We start from the raw sequence: 26,099 nt of genomic DNA, 5'->3' as shown, positions 1-26,099 counted from the left end.
TTTATTCCGTCCGAAGGACGTCCAACGTCGGACGTCCAAAGGACGTCCATATTTATTCCTTCCGAAGGACGTCCAACGTCGGACGTCCAAAGGACGTCCATTTTTATTCCGTCCGAAGGACGTCCAACGTCGGACGTCCAAAGGACGTCCATATTTATTCCTTCCGAAGGACGTCCAACATGGGACGTCCAAAGGACGTCCATTTATAGTCCATGGACGTTAGGACCAAAAATGGACCTATTTTGGACGTCCATTGGACGTCGTGTGCTATTAGGGTATGTTATATGAATATAAAATTAGGTAAGTACAAAATGTTATTCAAAAAAATAAATAAGTTTGATTCTGTACTATTGTAAAAGAAACATAATAAAATTGTAAGTATACCCACCTGATAAAACTTCTTTGCAAATACTTGTTGGGTTTTTCTGTATAAACTTGCACACTAACAGCCTTATTAATAAAAATCGCTTAGTCCGAATTTAGTCTCGGACTAGCTAGTCCGAGATTAAGCGAGTACTAACTTCATTTTAAGAACGTCATTAATAAACATGGACTAAGCTCGGACTAACTAAACCTTCCTTAGTCCTAGTTACAACAAATTTAAGTTGGCAACTCTTGTGAAATAGAAGAAAAATGTCAAGAAATTGACGGTGACAGCGACATTTTGTTTGAAATTTGTCATTTTTTCTTCGGTTAGGTTTAGATCATTTCATCATTTGCATTTTCCGTTTGTTTGGTTTGTTTTTGTTAATATAACTGTTTTTGATCGATTTTAATTGCAAAATGAGTGGAGGTGGAGAAAAACAAAAAAGAATTCGCTCCATAAATTGGGACGAAGAAGAAAAGGTAAGTTATTTGCTTATCTACAATACAAATTTCATGTTTGATTGATTTTTTTGTAATATTTCAGCAATTGTTTCGCAGTGTATTCAAGGAATACTCACATATAATAGAGAATAAATCACTAAACACAAATGCAACTAAAGCAAAAACAAAAGCCTGGGAAACAGTCCATAAAAAGTGAGATATTTTATTTTAATGCCCTTTTAATAACATTCTATTAAAATTTTAATAATTTTATGAACATTTTTAATTATGCACTTAAAAATTTCATTTACTTCTTTTCTTTTAATTATCCATAATATACTTTATATACAATTCAACATTTCAGGTTCAATGAATTAAATAGTAAACAAAGAGACCTGCGACAACTGCAAAATCAGTGGAAACATATGAAAATAAATGCCCGCAAAGTATGTAGCAGTTATAATAAAGAACTGAGGAAGACTGGCGGTGGAGAAGGACCACCAATGCCTAATCAAGATGTAATGGAGATAAAAGATATTATGAATCCCGCAGAATTATTGCGGGATCACAATGAACATGACTCTGATGGCTCGGTGAGTTTTCATGTAATAGGTAGGGTTATATACATTATATTTTATATATATTTTTTGTCAACAGGTGATGCCAGCAATACAATTTCTTGAAATGGGAACTAGTATTAATGAAATGGGACCAAGTACCAGTGCAATGGGACAAAGCACCAGTAATATTGGACTAAATACTAGTGAAGAACTGGAAATTCAGTTAAAGGTCAGTAGATTTATCATACTTAAAATATCAATATTTCCTTATCAAATTTTTTTATTATCATCAACTGAGATTTCTGTTGTAATCTAATGACCACAATTATGTAAATATATAATATACTCTACATTTTAAAAAAAGTATATAAATATTGCATTACCAAATAAGTACTTTTAGTTAAAGAAATGTTTATATAATAGATTCTAGAATTATTACAGTCTCTGCTATCAAAGTAGTAAAATTTTTGGAATATTGTATATATAGAATCCCTTCTCTTAGTAATATTTCCTTATTAAATGTTTTAGTATCACCAACTGAGATTTGTGTTGTAATCTAATAGTCAAAATTATGCAAATATGGGTATCTATGTACTCATTATATACATTTTAAAAAAGTATAAATATTAGATTACAAAATAAGTAATTTCAGTTAAAGAAACCCAAATATAGTACAGATTCTAGAGTTACAGTCTCTGCTATCAAAACATTAAACAATATATGATATGGCCTTGGTAAGACTATACATTTATTACACTCATATTGGTGATCTAATATTGTAGATGTTTTTATTATGTAAACATTTTAAAATTTTAGTATTGAAATAATAAAAATTTTCTTTTTGATGATGTTCAAATGGTTTTTAATCATAGAACATTGATATCTTCGTGCATTATCAAATATGGAATATGGGTAAAATAGTAAGGTTAAAGTTTTCGTTTTGCCTCGTTTTCCTGAATGCTTTCTTCTTCTTTCTTTTCTTTTCTCTGGGCACTGCTCTTAGACAACTTGCCAGCTCGGTAGAATATTGTTCCAACAAAAATCACAAACTAGTTTGCGGCTGGTTGAATTCGCACATGCGTATTGTGCAGCAGTCAGAAACTGTTATGAACTAGTTTGTGATTCTTTGTAGGAACAAACCTATTAAGAATTAGTTGGGTGGATAGAGTCACGAATGTCGAGGTGTTGAGAAGAATGGGAAAAGAAAGACAGGTCTTAAATACAATTAAAGTTAGAAAACTGCAATATCTGGGACATGTCATGAGGGGCAAGCGTTATAACTTGTTGCAATTAATAATACAAGGAAGAATACAGGGTAGAAGGAGTCTTGGAAGAAGATGCAACTCCTTGTTAAACAATTTGAGAGCTTGATTTAACTGCACTTCTGCTGATCTCTTTAGAGCAACGGTATCGAAAGTGTGAATTGCCATGATGGTTGCCAACCTTCTTAAAGGAGACGGCACATGAAAAAGATTTATCATAGACATAAGTTTATATGCAGTATGATTAACCTAAACATTTTTTTTTCAGATATTTGACAAGGAATTTAAAGAAAATAAAGAATTCCCACAACAAATGTTAGAGGTTAGTTAATTTAACATAGAATTAATTATACAATTAATAAACCTATTGATGGGTTTTACTAATAACAAATAGTAGTTTAAGCATTTGATGAATAAATTTATTCAACTCATAAAACCAACATATCTATGTTCCACCAATGTCAAATAAGACTTACTTTCATTATTTATCAAATAAATATATATTTTTAAAAAAATTATTGAGAAGTTAATGCCTTTTTAAATATCTATAAAGAAGATTCGTCAGTTTAACTGTAAATTATCAAAATTGTATTTAAACACAATAGAAATATAATTGACTAATAAATTTTACTCTACCAACACTTAACTACTCACTGATTTATTTGTTGTTGGTTAAACCGGCCCTTATATATCATTTAAAGTCCAGATTATAAGCATCTTGCTTTTTTTTACTTATAATTAGGATTTTTAGTAAAAATGCTTATTTTAAAGATATTATCTTGAAGTACATTATCTGAAGTAAATTATCTTTAAAATAAGCATTTTTACTCAAAATCCCAATTATAAGCAAAAAAAAAACAAAAAAGCAAAATGCTTATAATCTGGACTTTAATCATTATCATGTAAATAATTAGTACTTAATAATATCTATACAAAACAAAATCTATGGAAAATGTTCATTTACTATTATTTGTTGCAGACACCAAAAAACAGTTCATTAGAGAGGGCCACTGCTAAGTCTAAAAATAGCCTGAAGGTATTTAATTATAACTTCTGGTAACTAAATATTGGAAAATGTTTATTTATTGTTATTTTTTGCAGATAGGAAAAAGTAATTTAACAGAGGGGGCTGCTGCAAAGGTTTCTAAGGTATTTAATTACACAACTTCTAGTAACTGCTCTGTTTATGTATATAGTAGATGGTAGGATCTTAAATAAAGCTAACTGTTGACTTCCAAACATGAAGCCTTTCATTCTTCTATTTTTTTAACTATGATTTCAATTTCCAGGATGAAGAATACATAAAAAATATAACAGAATATTCGCGTGAGTTAAAAGAAAAAGAGCACAATAGGCATATGGAAATTATGGAACTCCAACACAACAGGCAAATGAGGTACATGAGACTAAAACATGAAATGGAAAAAAGGGAACACGAAATTAAAATGAAGGTTCAAGCGGAACTTTTGAAACATGCTTCATTGAAGACAAAAATGTTAGAGGCAGAATCACAAAATAAATAATATTATGTACATATATTATAAGAAATAAAATGATAATATAATTTGTTTTTATACTTTTTTACTACTATAACTATATACTATGTTGTGAAATTAAAGGAGATGAAACTAGCAGAGGTGGAAAATTATCAATAGAAACCCGTAAAATTTATATTATATTAATAGTTTCCCACTTTTAGACGTATCGGAGGAGTTTGACAACAACTACCGTGACCTGTGACAGTTTGACTCTGATACATCTAAAGGTGGGAAACTATCAATATAATGTAAATTTATTTGTTTTTATTGATAATTTTTACCTTTTCTAGTTTCAACTCTTTTTATTTCACAACATAGTATGTTTTCCATCTTTTGTGGGTTATTGGCAGGCTCACCACTGTCAATATAGGTAAGGAAAAGTATTGGCAAAAACTCACAAAGTGAATATGAATACAACAGATATTTTGGATGATCTTTTTTATTCACATTCACTTTCTAGTTTTTGCAACTAAGCTAATCATCTCCCACACAAAACTAAGACAATAGTATTCAGTAAAGAACCAATCAGATGTAAAATAGAAATTTATGGTATCAGTATTGAACAAATAATGGAAATAAAATATCTTGGAATTACATCGTTAAGCTATTAAGACTTGGACAAAAAAGTTAGAATTCAAGTACAAAAAGCAAATAGACTGGCAAGATGTCTTAATAACATTATATGGTGAAAGCGACATACTAACACTGAGATGAAGTCAAGAAATATTTATAAAGCCAGTGTAAAATCAATATTGACATTGCATCAGACACAACACAAAGACTACTGGAAACGGCAGAAATGTCAGCATTAAAAAGAATTACCGAAAATACGCTGAGAGATCGAAAGAGGAGTGAAGATTTTAGATGACTTATGTAATGTACAGTGTATAAATGATTAACAACTTAAAAAAGGAATATAATAACCATATAAGCATAATGGGGGAGACATGGATGATCAAAATAACAAGAGATAAATCACCAATTGATAGAAGTATTGGCTGACTGTACAAAAGATGCAGTGACAACATCCCATATACGAGTAGGTATCAATCTGTCAGTGAACAAGCAGAATTGCTTATAAAGAGGAAGAAGAAAAATAATAATAATAAAATGTGTTTTGATAACTTTTTATTTGCAATAATAAAGGTTGTATTTTTTTAACATCCGTCCAAATATATTTGCCAAACTCTTTGAGAAGGAATTGGGTAGTATCTATCTCCATTCAACTAAAAATTATCATTAATAAATGCAGCTCTAGCTGCATTTCCTCTAATGTTATTATTAATTGCAGGTATTACTGGTATGTCTTCATTTCCTGGTTGGTCAATATTTTCAATCATATCCCGGTGGTGGATGGCAATATTGTTAAGTATTGCCAGCGCTACAATGTACAATTTGGTGTTATCTAATTTGGTTTTAAACCCATCTAGTAAACAGCGAAATCTTTGCTTCCACACACCGAAACATCGTTCCACAGTGTTGCGGGTTTGTATATGTGCCCTGTTATAACGTTCCTCCTGTTGTGTTGTCGGATTTAGGACTGGAGTGAATAAATAAGGGGAGCAGGCATAGCCTGAATCTCCCAATAGTCTCCCTTTGAATTCTGACTGCTCGAACCTACGTTTTAATCTGCACTCATTGAATATTCTGGAGTCATGAGTGCTGCCTCTCCAGTGAGCTACTATGTCCATAATTTCCAAATTAGCATTGGCCACAACCTAAAAGAGAACATATTTATCTCTTGAAATATACAAAAACACTTTTATTTCACAATCATTTTATTTACAACCCGTAACAACTGTTTTGAGAAAATGTTTAAAAACAATTGTCTAGATTTATAAATAAAATCAATGGGAAAATGTACAGATGTCTTGTATGCAGAGATGAGTGCGTTAATAACCGGCAAATTAACGTAAAAGATGGAAATCATATTAGGTTGTGACATAAAAAGAGATGAACCTAGTAGAGGTGAGAAATTTAGCAATAGAAACGTATAAAATTACATTATATTGAATGTTTCCCTCCTTCAGACGTACCGGACGAGTTTGACAACTAACACTGCGACAGCCACAGTTTTAGTTGACATACTCATCTGATACGTCTAAAGGTGGGAAACTATCAATGCAATGTAAATTTATACGTTTCTATCGCTAAATTTTTCACCTCTACCAGTTTCATCTCTTTTTATCTCACAACTTAATATGCTTTCCATCTTTTGCGTTTATTTTGCCAGTTATTAGCACGCTCATCACTCTATTTTAAAAGTCATTAAAGTGTAAACTTTCATCAAGTATATTCCAAATCAGTCTACAATTACTCTTAACTTACTTGTACATTTATTGAACTGTATCCTTTTCTGTTTATGTAATATTGCCCAATGTTTCCACCCACTTTTGGAATTCGAATATGGGTGCAGTCAATAGCTCCAACCACTTGCCTAAACCCACATATTCCATAAAACCCAGCAATCACTCTATTTTGCTCCAGATCATTTTGTGGCATTTTAATCCACTGAGCTCTGTGTACTACCAGAGCTAAAGCAACTTGTTTACAGACAAGCGAAACTGTTGGCTGGCTGATACCAATAATATCTGCAGCATCATCTTGAATCTGTTGAGATTATGAAGAAATCAGTAAATTTAGAGCAGTAGAAAATTTATAATATAAGTACACTTTTATTACTAACTTTGATAATAATTACTTACTTCTCCACGTGCCCAAGTTCTTATTGCACACAAGACTTTTATGTGTGGAGGTACATGTCCACCTCTAAAATCGCCAGCTAAGTCATTTCTGACCATGTCAATTATAAAAATTGCAGTGGCTTTTGAAAAGCGGTATTTGGTTTTGAATTCACCTTCTTCTAATTCCTCTAAAGGATTTTTTCTAATTTTATATATTTTTATGTGTCTCGGAATATTCCGCTGATTTCTATACTCATTTATTTCTTGTATTAATCTTAAATCGTCTATAAAATAGTCCCTCTCCATTATAAAAATAATATTGATTTATGTAAAAACAAATAAAACGTTTTTAAGGTTATGAACACCAACCGTCAATGTCACGTTAGTCTTGATTTAAACCTGCTATTACATTGGATTAAATTTTAGTCCGAGACTAGAGAGGGTTTAGCTTAGTTCAGGGTTAGTCGCTGTTTATTAATAGGGATATTGCCTTAGTCCGAGGACTAAAGTTAGCCCGGCCTTAGTACGTGTTTATTAATAAAGGCAGTAAGTGTACATGTTTACACATATTCCACTTAATGCTACAGTCTACACATGTACATGCATAACGGTGAATACACACACCACATTCACTACATTCAAGCTTGCATGTACATTCTGACTGTATCAGAACAAAGTTTTCATTTCTTGAAGCTGATGGTACCAACCAACCATCATCAATTGCTTCAACTTTACTTATATCCAGCATTTCACTTGTTTTGTGTCCTTGCCTTAATTCAGATAATTTAGTGCACACCTTCCCCTTATGAACACAATAAGTCTTTCAAAAAGTTTAAAGTACAAGCCTGGGTTGACATAATATCTAATTAATACAACAGTAATTTGGAATTACTACCCATTTATTAAACGAAGGTACATATTACGTAAATATAACTAATTACATGTAAACAACCATTCATGAGGACGACATGCTCCTATGAAAGTAGTTCGCGCATGCTTGTAAATAATTCTTCGTTGCGCGCGCCCGACGCAGTTGATAGTCCGAGAGCTGGATACATTACACTCCTCCCTCCTAGATGAATTTACTCATCATAGTCCTCCAAATACTTTGGAGGTTTTCTTATTCGAGCGGGTGGCTTCTTGACTTCAGAGACCTGCTCTCCAAGTTCTGGTTCTGGATCTACCAAATCGTTAGGATGCGGGAAAAGCTGTTGCGGAGTTTCGCGTATTCCCGTTTCCATCGAGGTTGACGGTGTAACTTCGTCTGTGGTTTCCTGGTCACATACACGAGTTCTTATTTGGTCAGAATGACGACGTAAAATTTTACCATCAGGTGTTTGAACTTTGTAGCTTAATGGCCCGGTGGTTTCAATTATTTTGGAAGGAAGCCACTTTTGACCAGGAGTAAATGACCTTGCAAATACAGTCTCGTTTTCGTGAAAAACTCTGGGCCCTGCTTCCTTGGGATATTTGATCTCTTGTTTGGATAGCATCTCTTTCCTAAAATCAGGCTGTAGACGATCAAAAAGTGAGCCTAACTTCCGCCCCATTAATATTTCGGATGGGCATCTCCCTGTCGCACAATGGGGTGTAATGTGCTGAGTAAGGAGATATCTGTGCAATGCTACTTGTATGTTGGTTTGTTCATTGCTATCTGTCATTTTCTTAACTGCATTTTTTACATTTTGTATATACCATGCGCTCCGCTTGCCCATTACTACTTGGATGGTACGGTCCAACCAATGCTTGTCTAATAAGGTTTTTCTTTAAAAAATCTTGGAACTCAGCCGACGTAAAACTAGTTCCGTTATCCGATACGACAACATCTGGGATGCCATGAGTGGCAAATAAACCGCGTAAAATGTCTATAGTCACAGCACTAGAGGTATTTGGAACGATTTTTACCTCCAACCACTTTGAATATGAGTCTATGATTATCAGAAACATTTTCCCTTTAAATGGACCGGCAAAATCGAGGTGTATCCTTGTCCATGGAGCTCTGGCCCACTCCCACGGATGGATTGGAGCCTTTTTTGGCATATTTCTAGACTCCTGGCACTCGCTGCATGTATTTACTAGGTGTTCAATTTGCTTGTCGAGATTTGGCCACCAAACATATGAGCGTGCCAGTGACTTCATTTTTACGATTCCAGGGTGTGCTGAGTGTAGCAAGTTCAGTATTGTTTTCCTCCCTCCAAGTGGAACTATTACCCTCGTACCCCATAACAGGCAGTCTTGATAACAGCTAATTTCGTGTTTACGTTGTAGATAAGGAGTATATTCGTCTGAAAATTTAATTTTCTCCTCAGGCCAGCCTTTCCATGCCCACTGCAAAACTTTAGATAACACTGGGTCTTTCTTAGTTTCATTAGCGATGTCTTTGGCACAGATTAGTTTTTCTGGGATGTTCTCGAGCATCAAAACGTCATCTGAGTTTGGCGGTTCTGGCGTATTTACCTTTTGTGGCAACCTGCTAAGAGCATCTGCATTCTGAATTTTTGCACCAGGTATGTAGCATAATTCGTAATCATACGCAGATAACATAAGGGCCCATCTAAGCATTCTGGGTGACAGTATCTCTGGGACACCTTTTTTTTGGATTAAAAATACCCAGCAATGGTTTATGGTCCGTTTTTATGCTTATTCTCCTGTAATATACATATTCATGGAATTTTTTAACGCCCGATATTATGGCCAGTGCTTCTTTGTCGATTTGGGCGAAGTTTCGTTCCGCAGACGATAGAGTACGACTATGGTACGCCACTGGATATTCGCGTCCCTCATCATCGCGCTGGCTAAGCACACAACCTACCCCGTAAGGGCTAGCATCACACGTCAAAAATAAATCCTTCCGTTCACTGTAATGTCCCAACACCGGTTCTTTTGCCAAAATGTCTTTTAATAATTCAAAAGCTTTTTGTTCTTTGAAACGCCACTGCCAAGGAACGTCCTTTCGGAGCAGTGCATGTAACGGATTTGCAATAGTTGCCTTGTCTTTTAGGAAAACATGAAAAAAATTTAAAAGTCCAAGAAAAGCTTGTAATTCGGTTTTATTAGTCGGAGCAGGCGAATTGGTGATGGCCGCGATTTTGTCTTTAGTGGGACGTAAACCGTCTTCACTAATTTGAAACCCGAGAAACTCTATTGTCTTTGTTCGAAAAACACACTTTTCCTTACGTAAATGCAGCCCAACCCGTCTTCCTGGAAACGCGATAATACTGCGCGCACTTTTGAGTCTAAATCTATTTCTGAGGTACCTCCTATTAAAATGTCATCGTAATACGGTAGTACACCCGAAATACCAGTTAATCTAGTGTCTATGAATTTTTGAAAAATTTGTGGAGCCACGGATATACCGAACTGTAAACGATTGCATTTAAAAGCTCCCTTACGCGTAATAATTGTCTGTGCCTCCGCAGCTTCGCGGTTGACACTCAACTGCAGATAAGCTTGCGCCATGTCCAGTTTTGCAAACACTTTACCGCCCGCGAGAGTGGATAAAATGTTCTGTACCGCTGGCACTGAATAAGGTTCTGAATTTAGCGTTAAGTTCAATGTAGATTTGTAATCGCCGCAGATCCGAACCTCTCCGTTTTCTTTGCAAACGGTCACAATTGGGGTGCACCATTTTGGGTGTGTAATCGGCTCTACAACACCCTGCGCTATAAGCCTGTCCAATTCAGCTTCAATCTTGTCTTTTAGTGCAAAGGGAACCTTACGTGCTTTTAGCATAATTGGCCTTACATTTTTGTCTAACGAAAAACTTACTGGGGGACCCCGGTAAGATCCCAAATCCGTGTTAAATACATCTGGGTATTCTTCTTGATAATTAATAATGGAATAAATCTGACTTACCCCTGCTATGGTTAATCCTAACCTCTCAAACCAGTTTCTACCCAGAAGACTGGCGCGGTTTCCTTCCGTGACTATAAGGGGAAGCTTGGCTGATCGTTGACCCCTTTTCACATCCACTAGACACTCACCCAGTATGGGTATCACTGTATTTTGATAATCGCGTAGAATAACACTGGATTGATTTAATTTAGGTCGATTTTCACTAAATATTTTATGGTAGGTCGATTTGCTAATCACTGAGAAACTTGCGCCCGAATCAACCTCCATTATCACATTTTTGTCATTGAGTAGCACGTCTACTAAATATTTACCGGTAATGCTATCAGACGTCACGTTAAATAACGAAAAATTATAGTCGCTACTTTGATAACAAACACTTTGAGTATTTGATGTCGATTCCTCGGTAGTCTGATGCACTTTGCGTCTTTGATTTTGGTCTTTCTTCTTACCAAAACAAGCTATTTCAATGTGTCCAATTTTCCTGCAAAATGTACAGGTTGATTGAATGTGTTCACAATGTTCAGGAGAATGTTCCTTTTCGCACCGAAAATACTTTTTCCGTTCGCGATCCGCTGATTTTTGTTTTGATTCTCCTGGCTGATTTCTACGAAAACTTACTGCGTTCACCTCTGTGTTTAACTCACTCTCCCGTAACACCTGCAAACTTTGAACAGCCACTTCGTGTGCCAGGCACATGTCTTGCACGTCTTTAAGTTTTAACTTTTCTGTGGCGAGCAACTTTTGCTGTAAGGTCTCATCAAGAATCCCACAGACTAATCTATCTCGTAGCATTGTGTCCAGGGCAGTTCCGAAACCACATGGCTCTGCCAATTTTCGCTATTCTTTTAGATACACAGAAATTGTTTCACCAGTTTGCTGATTTCGCCTATAAAACTTGAATCTGCAGACAATTTCAGACGTTTTTGGCGCAAAATGTTTTTTCAACTCTGCAGTGATCTCTTCGTAGTTCGAATCACTAACTTTTGCTGGTGCAACCAAAGACCTTATAATTTCATAAGTATTTGCCCCACACAGACTCAGAAATGTGGCTCTTTGCTTCTCTGGATCGGTAATATTATTGGCCGTGAAGAAAAAATCCATACGTTCGACGTAGGAGTCCCAATTTTTTGGCTCATTAGTATTGAAATTTTCTATGCTTCCGTAAGCTGCCATGTTTACTAACCTTGTCTTATTATATCTCCGGGATGAACAAAGCACTTAAATTCCATTTATCCTCGCCGCCAGTTTAAAGTACAAGCCTGGGTTGACATAATATCTAATTAATACAACAGTAATTTGGAATTACTACCCATTTATTAAACGTAGGTACATATTACGTAAATATAACTAATAAAATGTAAACAACCATTCATGAGGACAACATGCTTAGTCCTGTCGCCAGGGGGGGTACAACGGCCTCCTTAATTCAGATGGACTTACCCAAGTTTTTTTTATATATTTTGACCCGTAGAATACGAATTTTTTGGGTAACAGCTGATCCGGATGTCGATAAGATTGTTATAGACAAAGAACTTGAGGAATTATATAACAGCGATTTCTCGCAAAACAAAACATCTTTTTGTATTTTTTGGGTCATTTTAAGCAAAAAATATTCCTACAAGTTTTTTCGTAGAATGCATAGTTTTCGAGATAACCGCGGTTGAACTTTCAAAAAATCGAAAAATTGCAATTTTTGAACCCGAATAACTTTTGATTAAAAAATAAAGCAGCAATTCTGCTTAACGCATTTAAAAGGTTAAGTCAAATTATATCGGTTTTAATTATTTGCATTGCTAAAAATTTACTTTTTTATTTTTAAAAAAAGCCGTAAACACATAGTGTTTCCAGTGCCTAATACATGCGTTTTAACGCATGCTACGTAGAAATTGCCTCGCTTGCACTTGTAGCTACTCTACCTACTCTTTCGATTTTACCCACTAGGTATCTATAGCTTTGTTTAACAATAAAATAATAAATTTTTGGCAATGCAAATAATTAAAACTGATATAATTTGACTTAAACTTTCAAATGCGGTAAGCAGAATTGCTACTTTATTTTTTAATCAAAAGTTATTCGGGTTCAAAAATTGCAATTTTTCGATTTTTTGAAAGTTCAACCGCGGTTACCTCGAAAACTATGCATCCTACGAAAAAACTTGTCAGAACATTTTTTGCCTAGAATGACCCAAAAAATAAAAAAATATGTTTTGTTTTGCGAGAAATCATTGTTATGTAATTCCTCAAGTTCTTTGTCTATAACAATCTTATCGACATCCGGATCGACTGTTACCTAAAAAATTCGTATTCTGCGGGTCAAAATATATAAAAAAACCTTGGGTAAGTCCATCTGAATTAAGGAGGCCGTTGTACCCCCCCTGGCGACAGGACTAGCTCCTATGAAAGTAGTTCGCGCATGCTTGTAAATAATTCTTCGTTGCGCGCGCCCGACGCAGTTGATAGTCCGAGAGCTGGATACATTACAAAAAGTTTGTCTCGCACAAAGTTTAATATGGCACTGATGGCTTTGTCTAATCTTTTAACATATTTTCCATTAAGATAAAGGTGCTTAATGGTCCTATGCATCCTCTCTATATGCATGTTGGTATTAAGACCACTATAGAGTCTAAAGCAGTATGCCCAATGTTCTGCTTTATTTACATAATGTTGTTGAAAATAGTTAGCAAATTCCACAGATTCTGGGCTTCCTTGGCAAAACTCCAAAAATGTTTGCATTAAGGTATTAAAAGTTTCTATATCTGTTTCTTGCAACAACATTCTAAGCATTTGGTAAATGAGAATCTAAAAAATATGTTTTAAGACATATTTAAACACATTTATGTATCTTTACCCTTTTTTCCTTATTAATAACTTTTTCTAAATTTTTCCGCCAAGCCCTATCTACATGCCAGGAGCAATAAAGTCTAAAAGTAATATTAAAAACTTAATTAAAATACTAAAACTGCAAATTAAGTATACCTAAATTCAGCAGGATGCATCACTTGTAGCCAAGCATTATTAATAGGCTTCAGCCATATCTGACATGAAGACTCGAGGCTTAATTTTTTTCCCAATTTGTTCTTCAACATGTAAAAAAAAAAGATTTTCATTAGTTCAGCATCATTCCAACTAGAAATTAGAAATGCACTTGGATAGCCTTCTCTGAGATCATCAAGTACAAGTATTGTATGAAGCTCAAATCCATAACCATTTAGCCCATGGGTTCCATCCATACAAATGCAATCGTCACCAAATCTTAAAAAATAAATTTTAAAGATGTAGGTACAAGTACAATTTACAAATATGCCAAAATACTTAAAAAAACAAACCTTAATAATAATTCCTTTTGTCCTTCAGTCATTATCATTAGCACAAAATCTTCTTGTTTCAGTTGAGGGTACTCATTGGATAAACGTCCTTGTGGCTTATAAAATAGAATGGATCCGCTGACTTTAAGCTCATTTACCCAAGCATCAACGCTAATGGCATCATTTGCATGACGGAAAGCAGATCTGTTTAGGTTAAATGCTCTTTCAATGTTGTACAGGTCTTTTTTGTTAGTAAATGGGTTCGCTCTAGTTTACTGTTAGTAACAGAATCCCGTACTTCATCTAGTATAGATTGCAATGGTATTTTTGCAGCTATTTTGGATGCAATATATTGTCGATCTGATGTTGATAGAAAAAGATGCCCCATATCTTCTTTTAATTTATGTCCAACATGAGTATTGCAAAACTGTCCAATAATACCCATTGATTTTATTACTGCCTCATGTTTTCAGTGATCTAATATGTTGCCCCCTTGTTCTGATATTGCCCGATCTATGGCATGTATATTTTATTTTTTTGCAGTTAACACCCTTCTTAAGACCATGCATATTTACAAATGATGAAAAAGTTTGCCTTTCAGTAGTCATTTTCCACCCCTGAAATTCCTCAAATGTTTGAAAGAAAAGTGTTTCACTAGCAACTGTCAAGGAATGTCCTGTTTGGTAATGGCTAATTAGATGTTTGATGATGGTCCTGTAAATGGACACAATGGGCACTTTAGTTCCTTATTGATCACTGCATGTTGTGATCTTCGGTGCATGATTAATTTTTTCAACATGTCAAACTCGTCATTACATTGTTTGTTTGCAATGAAATTTTTTCTTAGCAGGAACTAATTCTTGCATTTTTTCTAAAAATTAAACAAAATAATAAGTAGGATAGATATAGATAATAGAGTGGTTTATTGCCTGACACACTGCAACCTTAACAGATCTATTGTAAACTGTTTAGCCTGTCTTTGTCGTGGCTTATTTCTCCACTACTCAAGAGACTTGTAATTACGTAGGATTATATAGCAAAACAAGAATAATGTTTGTATTCTACCTGCATGTTTTTGTTGTATATGCATCCTTAAGCTACCAAGCTTTACAAAGGTAGCCCTACATTCTTCGCATACAAAAGTTCCATGTTCACCTTTAACTTTTGGTGCCAAGATATCAATTTTTTCTAAAATAATATATAACTTTTAAAAACTTAAATTTCTAATTATGTTAGGTTTGGCACTGTGTTCTTACCAATTGATTACAACCCTGCTGTTAACAGGGTTGGCAAAAACCAAGGTTTTTTTTTTCAAAAAATCAAAAAACTAGGTTTTTGGTTTAAACCAGGTTTATTTGATACAAAGTATAATAAGTCTAAATACTTTAAAAATGAATAAATTATTTTATAAAATAATAGTAATAAACAATGAAAAAAATGATGAAAGACAACTTTTATTTTTATTTACAGCTACAAAAAATTAATATAACAAAAAAATATAATTTTCAAACGTAATAATATTCAAAATAACTAAATTCATATGTAAAAAATATAGAATTTATTAATCTTGATTTTCGACATCTGCTGTAGAAACTGTATTCAAAATTTTAAATACTCAAGGAGGCTCAATAAAATATCAGGTTTGTTTATTAAAATCCAGTTGGTTTAAACCAAAGTTTTAAGCATATTGGTTTAAACCTGCTGCCAACCCTGCTTAACAAGAAAAGAAATTTAGTATTATTACCTGGATGCTTTCTTTTTACTTCTTCTTCTTCTTAAAGTTCCGCTCCTATCGGAGATTGTAAATCATTCTGGCAATTATAATTTTGTTGGTTACTCGCCGGAATAGTTCAATTGAGCTGCATCCAAACCATTCACGGAGATTGCGTAACCACGAGATGTTACGTCTTCCTACGTTTCTTCTGCCTTTGATTTTGCCCCGCATTATATTCCTTAATAGTTCGTATTTTTCACCTCTCATGATGTGCCGCAAGTATTCTAACTTCCTGATTTTTATGGAATTTAAAACTTCGCATTGTTTTCCTAGTTGTTCGAGCACTTGTGCGTTTGTTTTACGACCTGTCCATGATATTTTCAGAATACGTCTATAACACCACATTTCGAATGCTTTCAGGTTTTTAATGTTGGATTGTTTTAGTGTCCATGCCTCAACCCCATACAAAAGGGTGGAGAAAATATAACAACGAAGCATTCTTATCCGGAGCGTTATATTGATATTGCGATTACAGAAAAGTTTCCTCATTTTGTTATAAATGGATCGTGCAATTTCAATGCGGCATCTTATTTCTTTTGTCTGATCAGTATCTTCTGTGATCCATGCTCCAAGGTATTTGTACGAAGATATTTGCTCAATTTCTGTATTATCCAGTACCAGTCTAACTCTGATGTTTTGTGCTTTTGTAAATACCATGAACTTGGTTTTCTTCAAATTTATTTTTAGTCCATAATCGTTGCAATGTATATTTAGTTGTTGAGCAAGGTGTTGCAATTCTTCTAGTGTTCCCGCTAAAAGTACGGTATCGTCAGCATATCTTATATTATTAAGTGGCTCACCGTTTATTATTAGGCCCTCATTGACTTCGGCCAACGCTAATTCTGAGATGGCTTCACAATATAAATTAAATAACAATGGTGATAAAATACACCCTTGGCGCACCCCACGACGAATCTGGATATCCTCAGTCAGTTCATTTTCAACTTTCACTTTTGCTGTCTGATTCCAATAGAGGTTACATATAATTCTAATGTCTCTACTGTCAATGTTTTTATTTAACAAAATTTCTTTGAGACGATTATGCTGCACTTTGTCAAATGCCTTCTCAAAATCAATGAAACAGGCATATACTTCCTGATTCATATCTAGGCATCTCTGCGAAAGAACACTTACTGCAAACAGTGCATCCCGTGTTCCCAGACCTTTCCTAAATCCCATTTGTGTATCACTTATGCCTTCGTTTAATTTCTTATGTATTCTATTGTGAATCACTTTTAAAAACAATTTCAAGACATGACGCATTAAGGCTATGGTGCGATGTTCATTGCACTCCTTTGCATTGGCTTTTTTGGGTAGCAGTATAAATGTCGATTGGAGCCATTCTTTAGGTATTATACCTGTTATATACAGCGTGTCTACTTAAGTTGGAAACATATGGGAAACTTTTTTGTTATTCATTTTACGAAAAAAACTTATTCCTTATAAAAAGTTCTGCATGGTCTAAAACCTAAGATTCAATCATCAGATATCAAATTTTGTCAATATTATACGAGGTATGTCAAAAAATATGAACTTTGTTCAAAAGTAAAGTATGTACTTACTTATTATGTTTTTCGTGGAATGTGCAGCACTTTTATCATTTTTGGTGGTATACAACAACAATAGAACGAATAATATAAATAATTTATTATTAGGTTAAAATATAAAAAAGACGTAACATAATATTAACATATTCAGACACAAGGAAATGTTTGCTACCTATTTTCTTATGTTTAGAGGCCCATTTATCTTGTAACATTTTATTATCCATTATTGTTTGATAATGTTAAGGTATTTGGGAAATGTCCAAAAACATTATTTTGTTTCCATCTGGTTCAGGAATTTTGGAGTTGCTTTTACATATAGCTATGCTACAAATGTTACCACCACTCATCTAAAAATGTTTTATTATTATAACATACAAAACTACATATTATTATGTGTAATATTATAATTGTTAAACTAACCTTACACGGTTACGAAAACACACTTCACAAGTCATTACTGCCTTTGTATAGGACCCAAATAAGTAATTATAGTAATATAGTCCTTATATGCTTAAAAACTCAACAAATATTAAACAAATAAACGATATTATAAGAAAATTCCACAAAAATATACGGAAATATAACCACACACAACTGTCAAACTTGACTTTGTCGTACGAGTGACGTAGGCATTCCTCTCCCTCTCGCTTCCGCCATCATAGTTATAAGCATAGAAGATAACCTAACCCCTATGAACCTATCTATGAACCTTGGGCAGTGTGGCTCCCTCTATGTTATATACCTCTATGGCACTGACGGTGGTTGAAGTTGAAGTGGAATGTCAGTGTCAACTGTCACTTGTCAGTGTTTGTTTTTGTTTAGACTATTTTAAATTACATTTAAAAACTAATTTTAATTTAATTTATTTCTTTAATATGGAATGTAATGAAGATATTAAACACTGTAAAAACCAAGAAATATTAACAGGTATTAAAGATGAAGGAGATTCTCTACAGAATTATAACAATATAGAAGTTAAATCTGAACTAGATGAAAACAGTTATGCACAGGAATCTCTATTAGATGACTATTGTTCAGAGGATATTAAAATAGAAAACCATGCAGTTTTATCTAATAATGAAATTAAAGTTGAAATAAAAACAGAACTGGAGGAGCATAGCATTGGTAAGAAAATGATTTCTCTTCTTCATTTTTAAATATCTTACACCTTGAATGTGATATTTTACTAAAGTATTGAATAATATTTCAGGTTTATTTACACTCACCGGCGCAAAATTTCGCCACCCAAAATTTTTGATTATGTTTGACAATTTAAACTTTATTTCTACTCCGATTTTTAAGATTCTTGTACCAGTTTGTAGGTACATGTATTGATGTCGTTTGTTATTTTTCTGGTAACAAAAAATCCCCAGTGTCCCCAAGATTTTGTTTTGTGAATTATGTGAATACAGTACAACCTGCCATATTCGGACCTGTCATACCCGGACCTCCCCATATCTGGACGGTTCTGCCGTCCAGATCTTCCGAGAAAGGCAGTCCTGCTGTTGGACAACGCACCCTCTCATCCCGACCCAAAAGAACTAAAAGATGGCGAAATAATGTAATATAGAATCTATGAAACGTGTCTATCAACGAACGTTATTGACAGCGTTGATTACTGGAATGTATGAAGGAGAAAACGTTTCAGAGACTATAAAAGAAATGGTCTTGATATCCGGATTTTTTCATATCCGGATCGGTCTGTCGCCACATTGATCCGGATATGGCAGGTTTTACTGTATCTCTTTTCTTGTAAAAGCTGTAAATAAAAACACTGCTTTAAAGGTTTATTTAATTAAAAATACCAATCGCACTAAAATTTAGAACACAAAACAAAACAATTCAATAGAAAGTATGTCTACCTCTCACAGCAACACCTGCTCACAATCTGTTTGGCCTCAAATTAAGATGTGTTATCCTTGCCTGGGGAATAGCCCCGATATTCCTCTACCAGGACCATAACTGTACCAAGTTTTCTGGAGGCCTAGGATAATGGAGAATACCTATTTTTAATTCATCCCATAAATTCCCAATAGGATTGAGATCTGGGCTGCATGCGGGCAGTTCTAATCTTATCAATCCAATGATATTTATATTTATGAGTCAATCAGTGTTTTTATTTACAAAATTCTACAGCTCTAACAAGAAAAGAGATATTCGGATAATACAAAAGGAGTATGAAACAAAATAAGCCTTCCAATTTTTCCACAGATTTTTTTAAAATTCACCCCCATATAATGCCATTTAAGCAAAAAATTTTAGTTACCGGAATAATAATGATACATGTACCTACAAACTGATACAAGAATAATAAAGTAGATATAATTTGACCAAGCCTACAAAAGTATCTAATTCCTGTAATCTGCTTAGCTTGCTGGGTAAACCCTTGTGAATAGCCATTAGACTAATGGTATTTATGAATGACACTTATGAAATTCAAAAATGTGATTTTGATAAACTTTAATTACAAATTACGCCTTTGTTAATTAAAATTCAAAGATGGCGAAATGATACAAAATCATTGTAATTTTGAGACGAATCTATAAATGTTAATTTTATTGTATTTGAGTGACATTATTTTTTTCATAAGATGCGTGCAGTGTCCTTTGTTGTGTACTTAAATAATACTCCATTGCATAGTTTGGATTTTTGTTTTTTATGTTGTAAAATATGCCATTCTGTTAGGATATATAAAAATTTTTTAATTAAATGTTGAAGATGGTTTACCTATATATTTTCATTTACTTAAATCTTATCTTATCTTATACAGGGTGATTGATTAGTGTGATAAAGCTCAGTACATCCGCTATAGCAATAGATAGCAATAAAAATTAATAACAAAAATTGTAACCAACTTTGAGCTTCAAATTTAAAAAATTAGTTAGGTACAATGTTACAGTGTGTTCGATAACATAGTGGCAGACCAAAATTATGTTTTTTCTTTTAAATGGAACACCCTATATTTTATTTGATATTCGAAATCTTCTTAACTTTCAAAAAAATATATAGGTTTGTTAAGTACCAGTAACTTTAAATGGAACACCCTATATTTTATGTCACTATTGAAAAGTACTGTTACCATCCTTCAATTTTTATATAATATTCCCTAGGTCTAAATCTAGTAGTTTTTGAAATATTTCATTTTTCAGAGCAAATTATTAATTGTCTCTAAATTTTTTAAAATTGTAAGTAAGCCATGACTGAATTGTCTAAATCTGACAGTTTATGATTACCTGCTGATTATCAGTCCGGTAATCAATGTAACAATGTAGCAAATAAAGAAAGAAAATCAGTTTATTAGTAATAAATTTTTCAAAAAAAATAAACACAAACACAAATTACAACATTTTTGAAACAATTAAAATCTACTTTTGTATGTAAATGTAATAGTGTAACAAATAAAGAAAGAAAAATAATTTATCCTTACAAAAAAAAACACAAGCACAAAATACAACATTTAAAAAAATTAAAAACTAGTTTTAATAAAATATTTTAAATATTTAATTACATAAGGTGTTCAACATGACTTATTATTTTTCTTAAAATTATTTTTCTTTCTTTATTTTGTTACATTTACATATAAAAGTAGTTTTTAATTGTTTCAAAAATGTTGTATCATGTTCATGTTTTTTTTTAATTATTACTAATAAATTATTGCTCTTTATTTATTTGTTACATTGATTACCGGACTGATAATCAGTAGGTAATCGTAAACTGTCAGTTTTAGACAATTCAGTCATGGCTTACTCACAATTTGGAAAATTTTAGACACAATAGGGCTTTTCATCCATTGTCATTTGTTTCAAACTTGTCTCGACTGTGATTGAAAAGCCCTATTAATAATTTGCTCTGAAAAATGAAAATATCTCGAAAACTAATAAGTTTAGACATAGGGAATATTATATAAAAATTGAAGTATGGTAATACTACTTTTCGACCTGTCCATTTGTTTCATTAGCCATTGTATTCGCAACAATTGAGTTTTACTCAACTTGAAAACTACTTGCCCTATCGCATTGAGACAAAGAATGATATTATTGTAAAAAGTAACGAAATGCTGAAATGATTATTAAGACAGTGACGAAGATTGTGAGGGTGAAAAAGGAAGTATAGATCCGTACAGCATGCCTCTGGTAATAGCAGAAAACTATCTGTTAACACTAGTTAAAGTAGGCTAACATGTGTAAACTGTTTGTCAAGTTTGAACAAGAAATATTGGAAGGTGTTAAAACAATGGGCTGTTTTAAAATATTTGTAATAAAACTTTTTGTATCTCGGTAAAGAGGAATATTTTATTTAAGTGTTTTAGGTTAAATCTTCATATTTTGTGCTAAGGTTTCTCCAGTTACTATATGGACAGTTCTTAATAAAACACCCTGTATATTGCAGACAGAACAGATTTATGTTAATTTTGTATGTTGTAAAATACCCAAGATATTTGAACACCTGAAATGCTAATAGATCGAATGCCTGGTTGCACCAACAGATATTAAGCTTAAGATGTACTTTAAGCTCAGCTTACAAAACATACGCGTTACACCATTGAGTCTTAGATAAATTTTCAGCTTGTCACAATTGATTGCCATGTAGGTTGCTTAGATAAAAATGAAAATTATGGTGCAAAGTAAGTTAGACTTAAAGCGGCTCTATCTATAAGCTGAGCTGGGCTAAGCTGTAGCTTAAGATTTGTTGGTGCAACCAGGCATAAGTGCCACTTTTTACAAATATCCTTTTATTGTTGCTAAGTGATCTATGTTCCTATGCCAATGCACTGCTAAAAGATTTATGTACCAAACAAACACTCTCCAAACGGCTACAAAAAATTCCAACAGATCTTTTAGCAGTGCATTGTCATAGGAACATATATATCACTTAGCAACAATAAAAGGATATTTGTAAAAAGTGGCACTAGTACGGACTCCGAATATAGGTCGACCTGCACCCATCTGCTTTCCGGATGAAACATTTTTTTATAAACTTCAAACATAGGCAAATACGACTTGTATGGGTTGCCTATCAAAATTGTGTCATAGCTATCCTTAAAAGGGGGCGTAGGGGTTGAAATCAATATTTCAAGCATTTTTTTTTGGAAGTATGGTAGAATTATTTTTAAATTAAATAAGCATATTCTGTGACAGTCTGGGACATTCATATATGGTGACAGTCTGGGAATGGCTCGCAGCTAGACAAAACAGTGGAGATGGTCGTGCGGTCCACAAAACAAAAGAAAATCTGAAGTTTTATAAGGGGCGCCAGGTAAATTGGCCCACAGCCTTTCCTATGTTACTATTCAATAAACCACCAATTTACCAAGAGGTTTACTTCCAAAATACTAGGTATAGTATACATCCTGAATAAATAAAAAAATAAATGAAATTGTCTGAGATCAGGAATTAGTCAATTTTAATAAATCGATTCCCAAGATATTTGAAAACAATTACATATTACAATATTATTTAACTTTACCATAAGCTTAATAAAATGGTATTAAAATGCGGCTTCTACTTGCCTAACAAAAATTCACAAAAATATTTCTAAATAATTAATTACACGATAAAAGGTTAGATATATCTAAATTACCAAACGCTAAGTGGATTGGTATGTGATTCTATACCATAAAAAAATAATTAACCCCAATTGGACACCCACGAGAGCTCAAGTACGTGCGCAGAAAATAATATAAACAAAAAAAAGTAAATCTATTTCAAATGTTTAACCCCCTTATATGCAGTTTACAAAATTATAGTATGTGTAAATATTAAACTAGTATGTATAAATATTAAACATAATAAACCGCAGTTATTCTTTAAGTGCTATGTAAATTATGTATAAATTTTAAAATGACAAAAAAACCGCAAATAATCTAATAAAAACTATTAGTCTAAGAGCTGGGAGCGGATTTTGTGCGTGATAAGTAATATGGAAAATCTATATAGGGATATGTTGAACTAGTTGTGTACATTACTTTCCCCAACGGTCGGAAACCAGAGTGGGGGCCGAGGGTAGATATAAAGGGTCAAAGTCGCGGTTTTTATTATTTTTTTTGTGACCCTCTTGATAGATATATAGCATTACGCTATAATTACTATTTCTGCTAATTTTATTATCTTATTTCTTTTATTATTTTTTCTCAAAAACCAAACAACGTTAGTCATTCGAAATGCACATTCAAATATAAAACATGGTTTTACCCTGTCACCATCTATTTTCTCATCCACATAAAGTGTGTCAACAACTCACTATGCATTCGAGTGTTTTTTGTTTTAACTGTGAAAGCATACACCAGACCTAATAAATTATTTATTAGTCAGTCATCTGGTCAAAAGGGAAGAACGATAACAGTAATCGTTGTGATATTTCTTTTTAGTAACAACTCGACAGGCAGCCGCTTTGGGTCGCACCCAACGCTCTCATTTTTAACAATCGACCTTTCTTCCGAGAGACCTAAACAAAACACATTTTCGTTACAACAATAAAATTACCGTTTGTTTTATTATATCCATTTTTAATTAAATTCCGCCATACACGGATCGGAATATTGGTGACCCCGCGAGTATTTAAACCGCCGCGAAAATTGAACAAAAGTTAGTGTTAATAATATATTTTTGCCGGTTAATAATATACAGTGAACATAGAAAATGACGGACGGTAATACCAGTGCCAACACCAGTGCCTCAGTCGATCGGATTTCAGTTAAAATCCCACCTTTCTGGCCCAACGATCCTGAAATATTGTTCCTGCAAGTAGAAAACCAATTTACACTGGCAAATATAACAAGTGACGCAACCAAATTCAACTATATAGTTGCCAATTTAGACACAGCCTACATATTAGAAATTAGGGACATCATTGTTTCACCACCAGCCACAAAGAGGTATGCAAAATTAAAATCAGAATTAATTAAGAGACTTAGTTCATCACAGCAACAAAAGATTAAAAGACTACTGGAGCATGAAGAACTGGGCGATCGAAGACCTTCGCAGTTCTTACGACATTTACAGTCTTTAGCAGGCACAACGGTACCGGACAATATTGTGAGGTCTCTGTGGTTAGGTAGACTGCCAGCGTCTACACAGGCTATTCTAGCTACTCAAGCTAAAGCTAGTTTGGACGCAGTTGCCGAGCTAGCTGACACAATATCTGAAGCGATAGCTCCTAGGGCCCAAATTTCAGAAGCTTCTAACGCTCTTGAAAGTACCATAGAGAAATTGACAGCCGAATTAGCTGAAATGAAAATCCAGCTATCTAGCTTGTCAAATGCTCAAGCACAAGCTAACACATACCGTCGAAACCGCAGCAACTCAAGAGGCAGACCTTATCCTAGAGACAGGAGCTACAGCAGGGAACGTAATAGTGACATTTGTTGGTACCACTACCGTTTTGGTGACCAGGCTCAAAAGTGCTCTCGTCCGTGCAAGCTCCAGGGAAACATCGCGGGCAGTCGGTAAATGCGGCATCCGATCGAAGCCCAAAGTCTCGCCGCCTTTTCGTAACAGACTATGATACAAAAAAACAGTTTTTAATCGACACCGGAGCCGATCTGTGCGTTTTCCCACGAAAATATGTACGGGGTGCACGCGAAAAGACTTCATACGAACTATACGCGACCAATGACACTAAAATCGCGACGTACGGCTATGTGAACTTGACATTAAACATCGGACTACGGCGTGATTTTACGTGGAGATTTGTAGTGGCGGACATTTCAAAGCCCATTATCGGAGCTGATTTTCTTTCCCATTTCGCGCTCCTAGTTGACATTGCTAACCAGTGCTTAGTAGACAGTACGACAACCCTTCGAACAAAGGGACTCGTTAAATAGTGTTTCGACGGCAGCGTAAAGACTATCGCGGAAGCGTCGCGTTACCATGAACTGCTGCTAAGATTTTCGGAAATCACGCGACCCGCCGGTATCGTGAAAGACATTCAACATCAGACTAAGCACCACATCGATACAACACCAGGTCCACCCGTTTTTTTCGAAGCCTCGACGATTAGCACCTGACAAACTGCAATGGGCTAAAAAAGAGTTCGAAAATCTTCTACGACTAGGCATCATAAGACCATCGAAAAGCAACTGGTCTACTCCACTGCACATGGTCCCGAAGAAAGGTGAGGAATGGAGACCCTGCGGAGATTATCGACGTCTCAACCAAAAAACAGTTCCAGATCGATATCCAATTCCGCACATCGAAGATTTCGGTCAGGCGCTAGCTGGTAAGACAATTTTCTCTACAATAGATTTAGTGAGAAAACATCACTTCAAATGAAGAAAATACGCTTTTCCGAACAAAACGTGAGTTTGTACTGTGACATATCAACATCTACAGCCAGACCATTTGTACCGAAACCACTTCGAATGGCAATTTTTCGCACCATGCATAACCTAGCACATCCCGGAATCAACAGTTCTGTGAAGATGATCACACAGCGATATGTTTGGCCATCCATTAAATCAGATGTGAGGAAATGGACTCGAGCGTGTCTACAGTGCCAAAAATCGAAAATATCGCGCCACATTGTTTCACCTACTGGAAGTTTTCTACCACCTTCCAGCCGATTCGAACATGTCCACATAGACATTATAGTGATGCCGGTTTCAGAAGGAAACAGATACTGTTTAACATGTGTCGATCGTTTCACACGTTGGCCAGAAGCTTTCCCGATGCCTAATCAAGAAGCAGACACAGTAGCCAGAACAATTTTTTTCTGGTTGGATAGCTCGTTTCGGCACTCCCAAGCGCATCACAACAGATCAAGGCCGACAA

The 26,099-nt window shown here is 34.3% G+C and overlaps 3 protein-coding genes across 4 annotated transcripts in view; 2 read left to right on the top strand and 1 right to left on the bottom strand.

Annotated features, from left to right (window-relative positions):
• LOC126880316 (zinc finger protein 234-like) overlaps window positions 1–26,099 on the top strand; it is a 276,883-nt gene that overhangs the window by 209,822 nt on the left and 40,962 nt on the right. Inside the window, exon 2 of one of the 2 annotated variants that reach the window (XM_050644122.1) lies at window positions 18,259–18,456. Coding sequence is in view for 1 of the 2 variants with exons in the window: in XM_050644121.1 (XP_050500078.1) it covers window positions 18,207–18,456 (250 nt within the window). In the remaining variant the exon portion in view is untranslated. Of the gene's footprint in view, window positions 1–18,119; window positions 18,457–26,099 lie in introns of those variants that run through there. The other variant, XM_050644121.1, reaches the window with a different exon arrangement.
• LOC126880322 (DNA ligase 1-like) lies at window positions 414–4,187 on the top strand. The gene is made up of 8 exons (XM_050644127.1): window positions 414–846; window positions 911–1,020; window positions 1,172–1,400; window positions 1,465–1,596; window positions 2,898–2,951; window positions 3,609–3,665; window positions 3,731–3,778; window positions 3,919–4,187. The coding sequence occupies exons 1-8, from the start codon at window positions 784–786 to the stop codon at window positions 4,150–4,152; spliced, it is 927 nt and encodes a 308-aa protein (XP_050500084.1). The 5' UTR covers window positions 414–783; the 3' UTR covers window positions 4,153–4,187.
• Window positions 5,279–7,742, bottom strand: LOC126880320 (putative nuclease HARBI1). Its single transcript, XM_050644126.1, has 3 exons — window positions 6,873–7,742; window positions 6,496–6,777; window positions 5,279–5,885 (listed from the first exon to the last, which is right to left on the bottom strand). Exons 1-3 carry the CDS (start codon window positions 7,155–7,157, stop codon window positions 5,394–5,396), a joined length of 1,059 nt encoding a protein of 352 aa, XP_050500083.1. The 5' UTR covers window positions 7,158–7,742; the 3' UTR covers window positions 5,279–5,393.

This window comes from Diabrotica virgifera, chromosome 2 (assembly GCF_917563875.1).
Source record: "Diabrotica virgifera virgifera chromosome 2, PGI_DIABVI_V3a".
Lineage (NCBI taxonomy): Eukaryota > Metazoa > Arthropoda > Insecta > Coleoptera > Chrysomelidae > Diabrotica > Diabrotica virgifera.
This window is presented reverse-complemented; position numbering and strand designations above follow the sequence as displayed.

Coding starts and splice junctions, on each gene's coding strand:
- LOC126880320 (XM_050644126.1), bottom strand. CDS start 7,157: ATGGAGAGGGACTATTTTATAGACGATTTAAGATTAATACAAGAAATA. Junction 6,778..6,872: donor GAACTTGGGCACGTGGAGAA/GTAAGTAATTAT, acceptor TAATCTCAACAG/ATTCAAGATGATGCTGCAGA. Junction 5,886..6,495: donor ACAGTTCAATAAATGTACAA/GTAAGTTAAGAG, acceptor GTTCTCTTTTAG/GTTGTGGCCAATGCTAATTT.
- LOC126880322 (XM_050644127.1), top strand. CDS start 784: ATGAGTGGAGGTGGAGAAAAACAAAAAAGAATTCGCTCCATAAATTGG. Junction 1,021..1,171: donor TGGGAAACAGTCCATAAAAA/GTGAGATATTTT, acceptor TCAACATTTCAG/GTTCAATGAATTAAATAGTA. Junction 1,401..1,464: donor AACATGACTCTGATGGCTCG/GTGAGTTTTCAT, acceptor TTTTGTCAACAG/GTGATGCCAGCAATACAATT.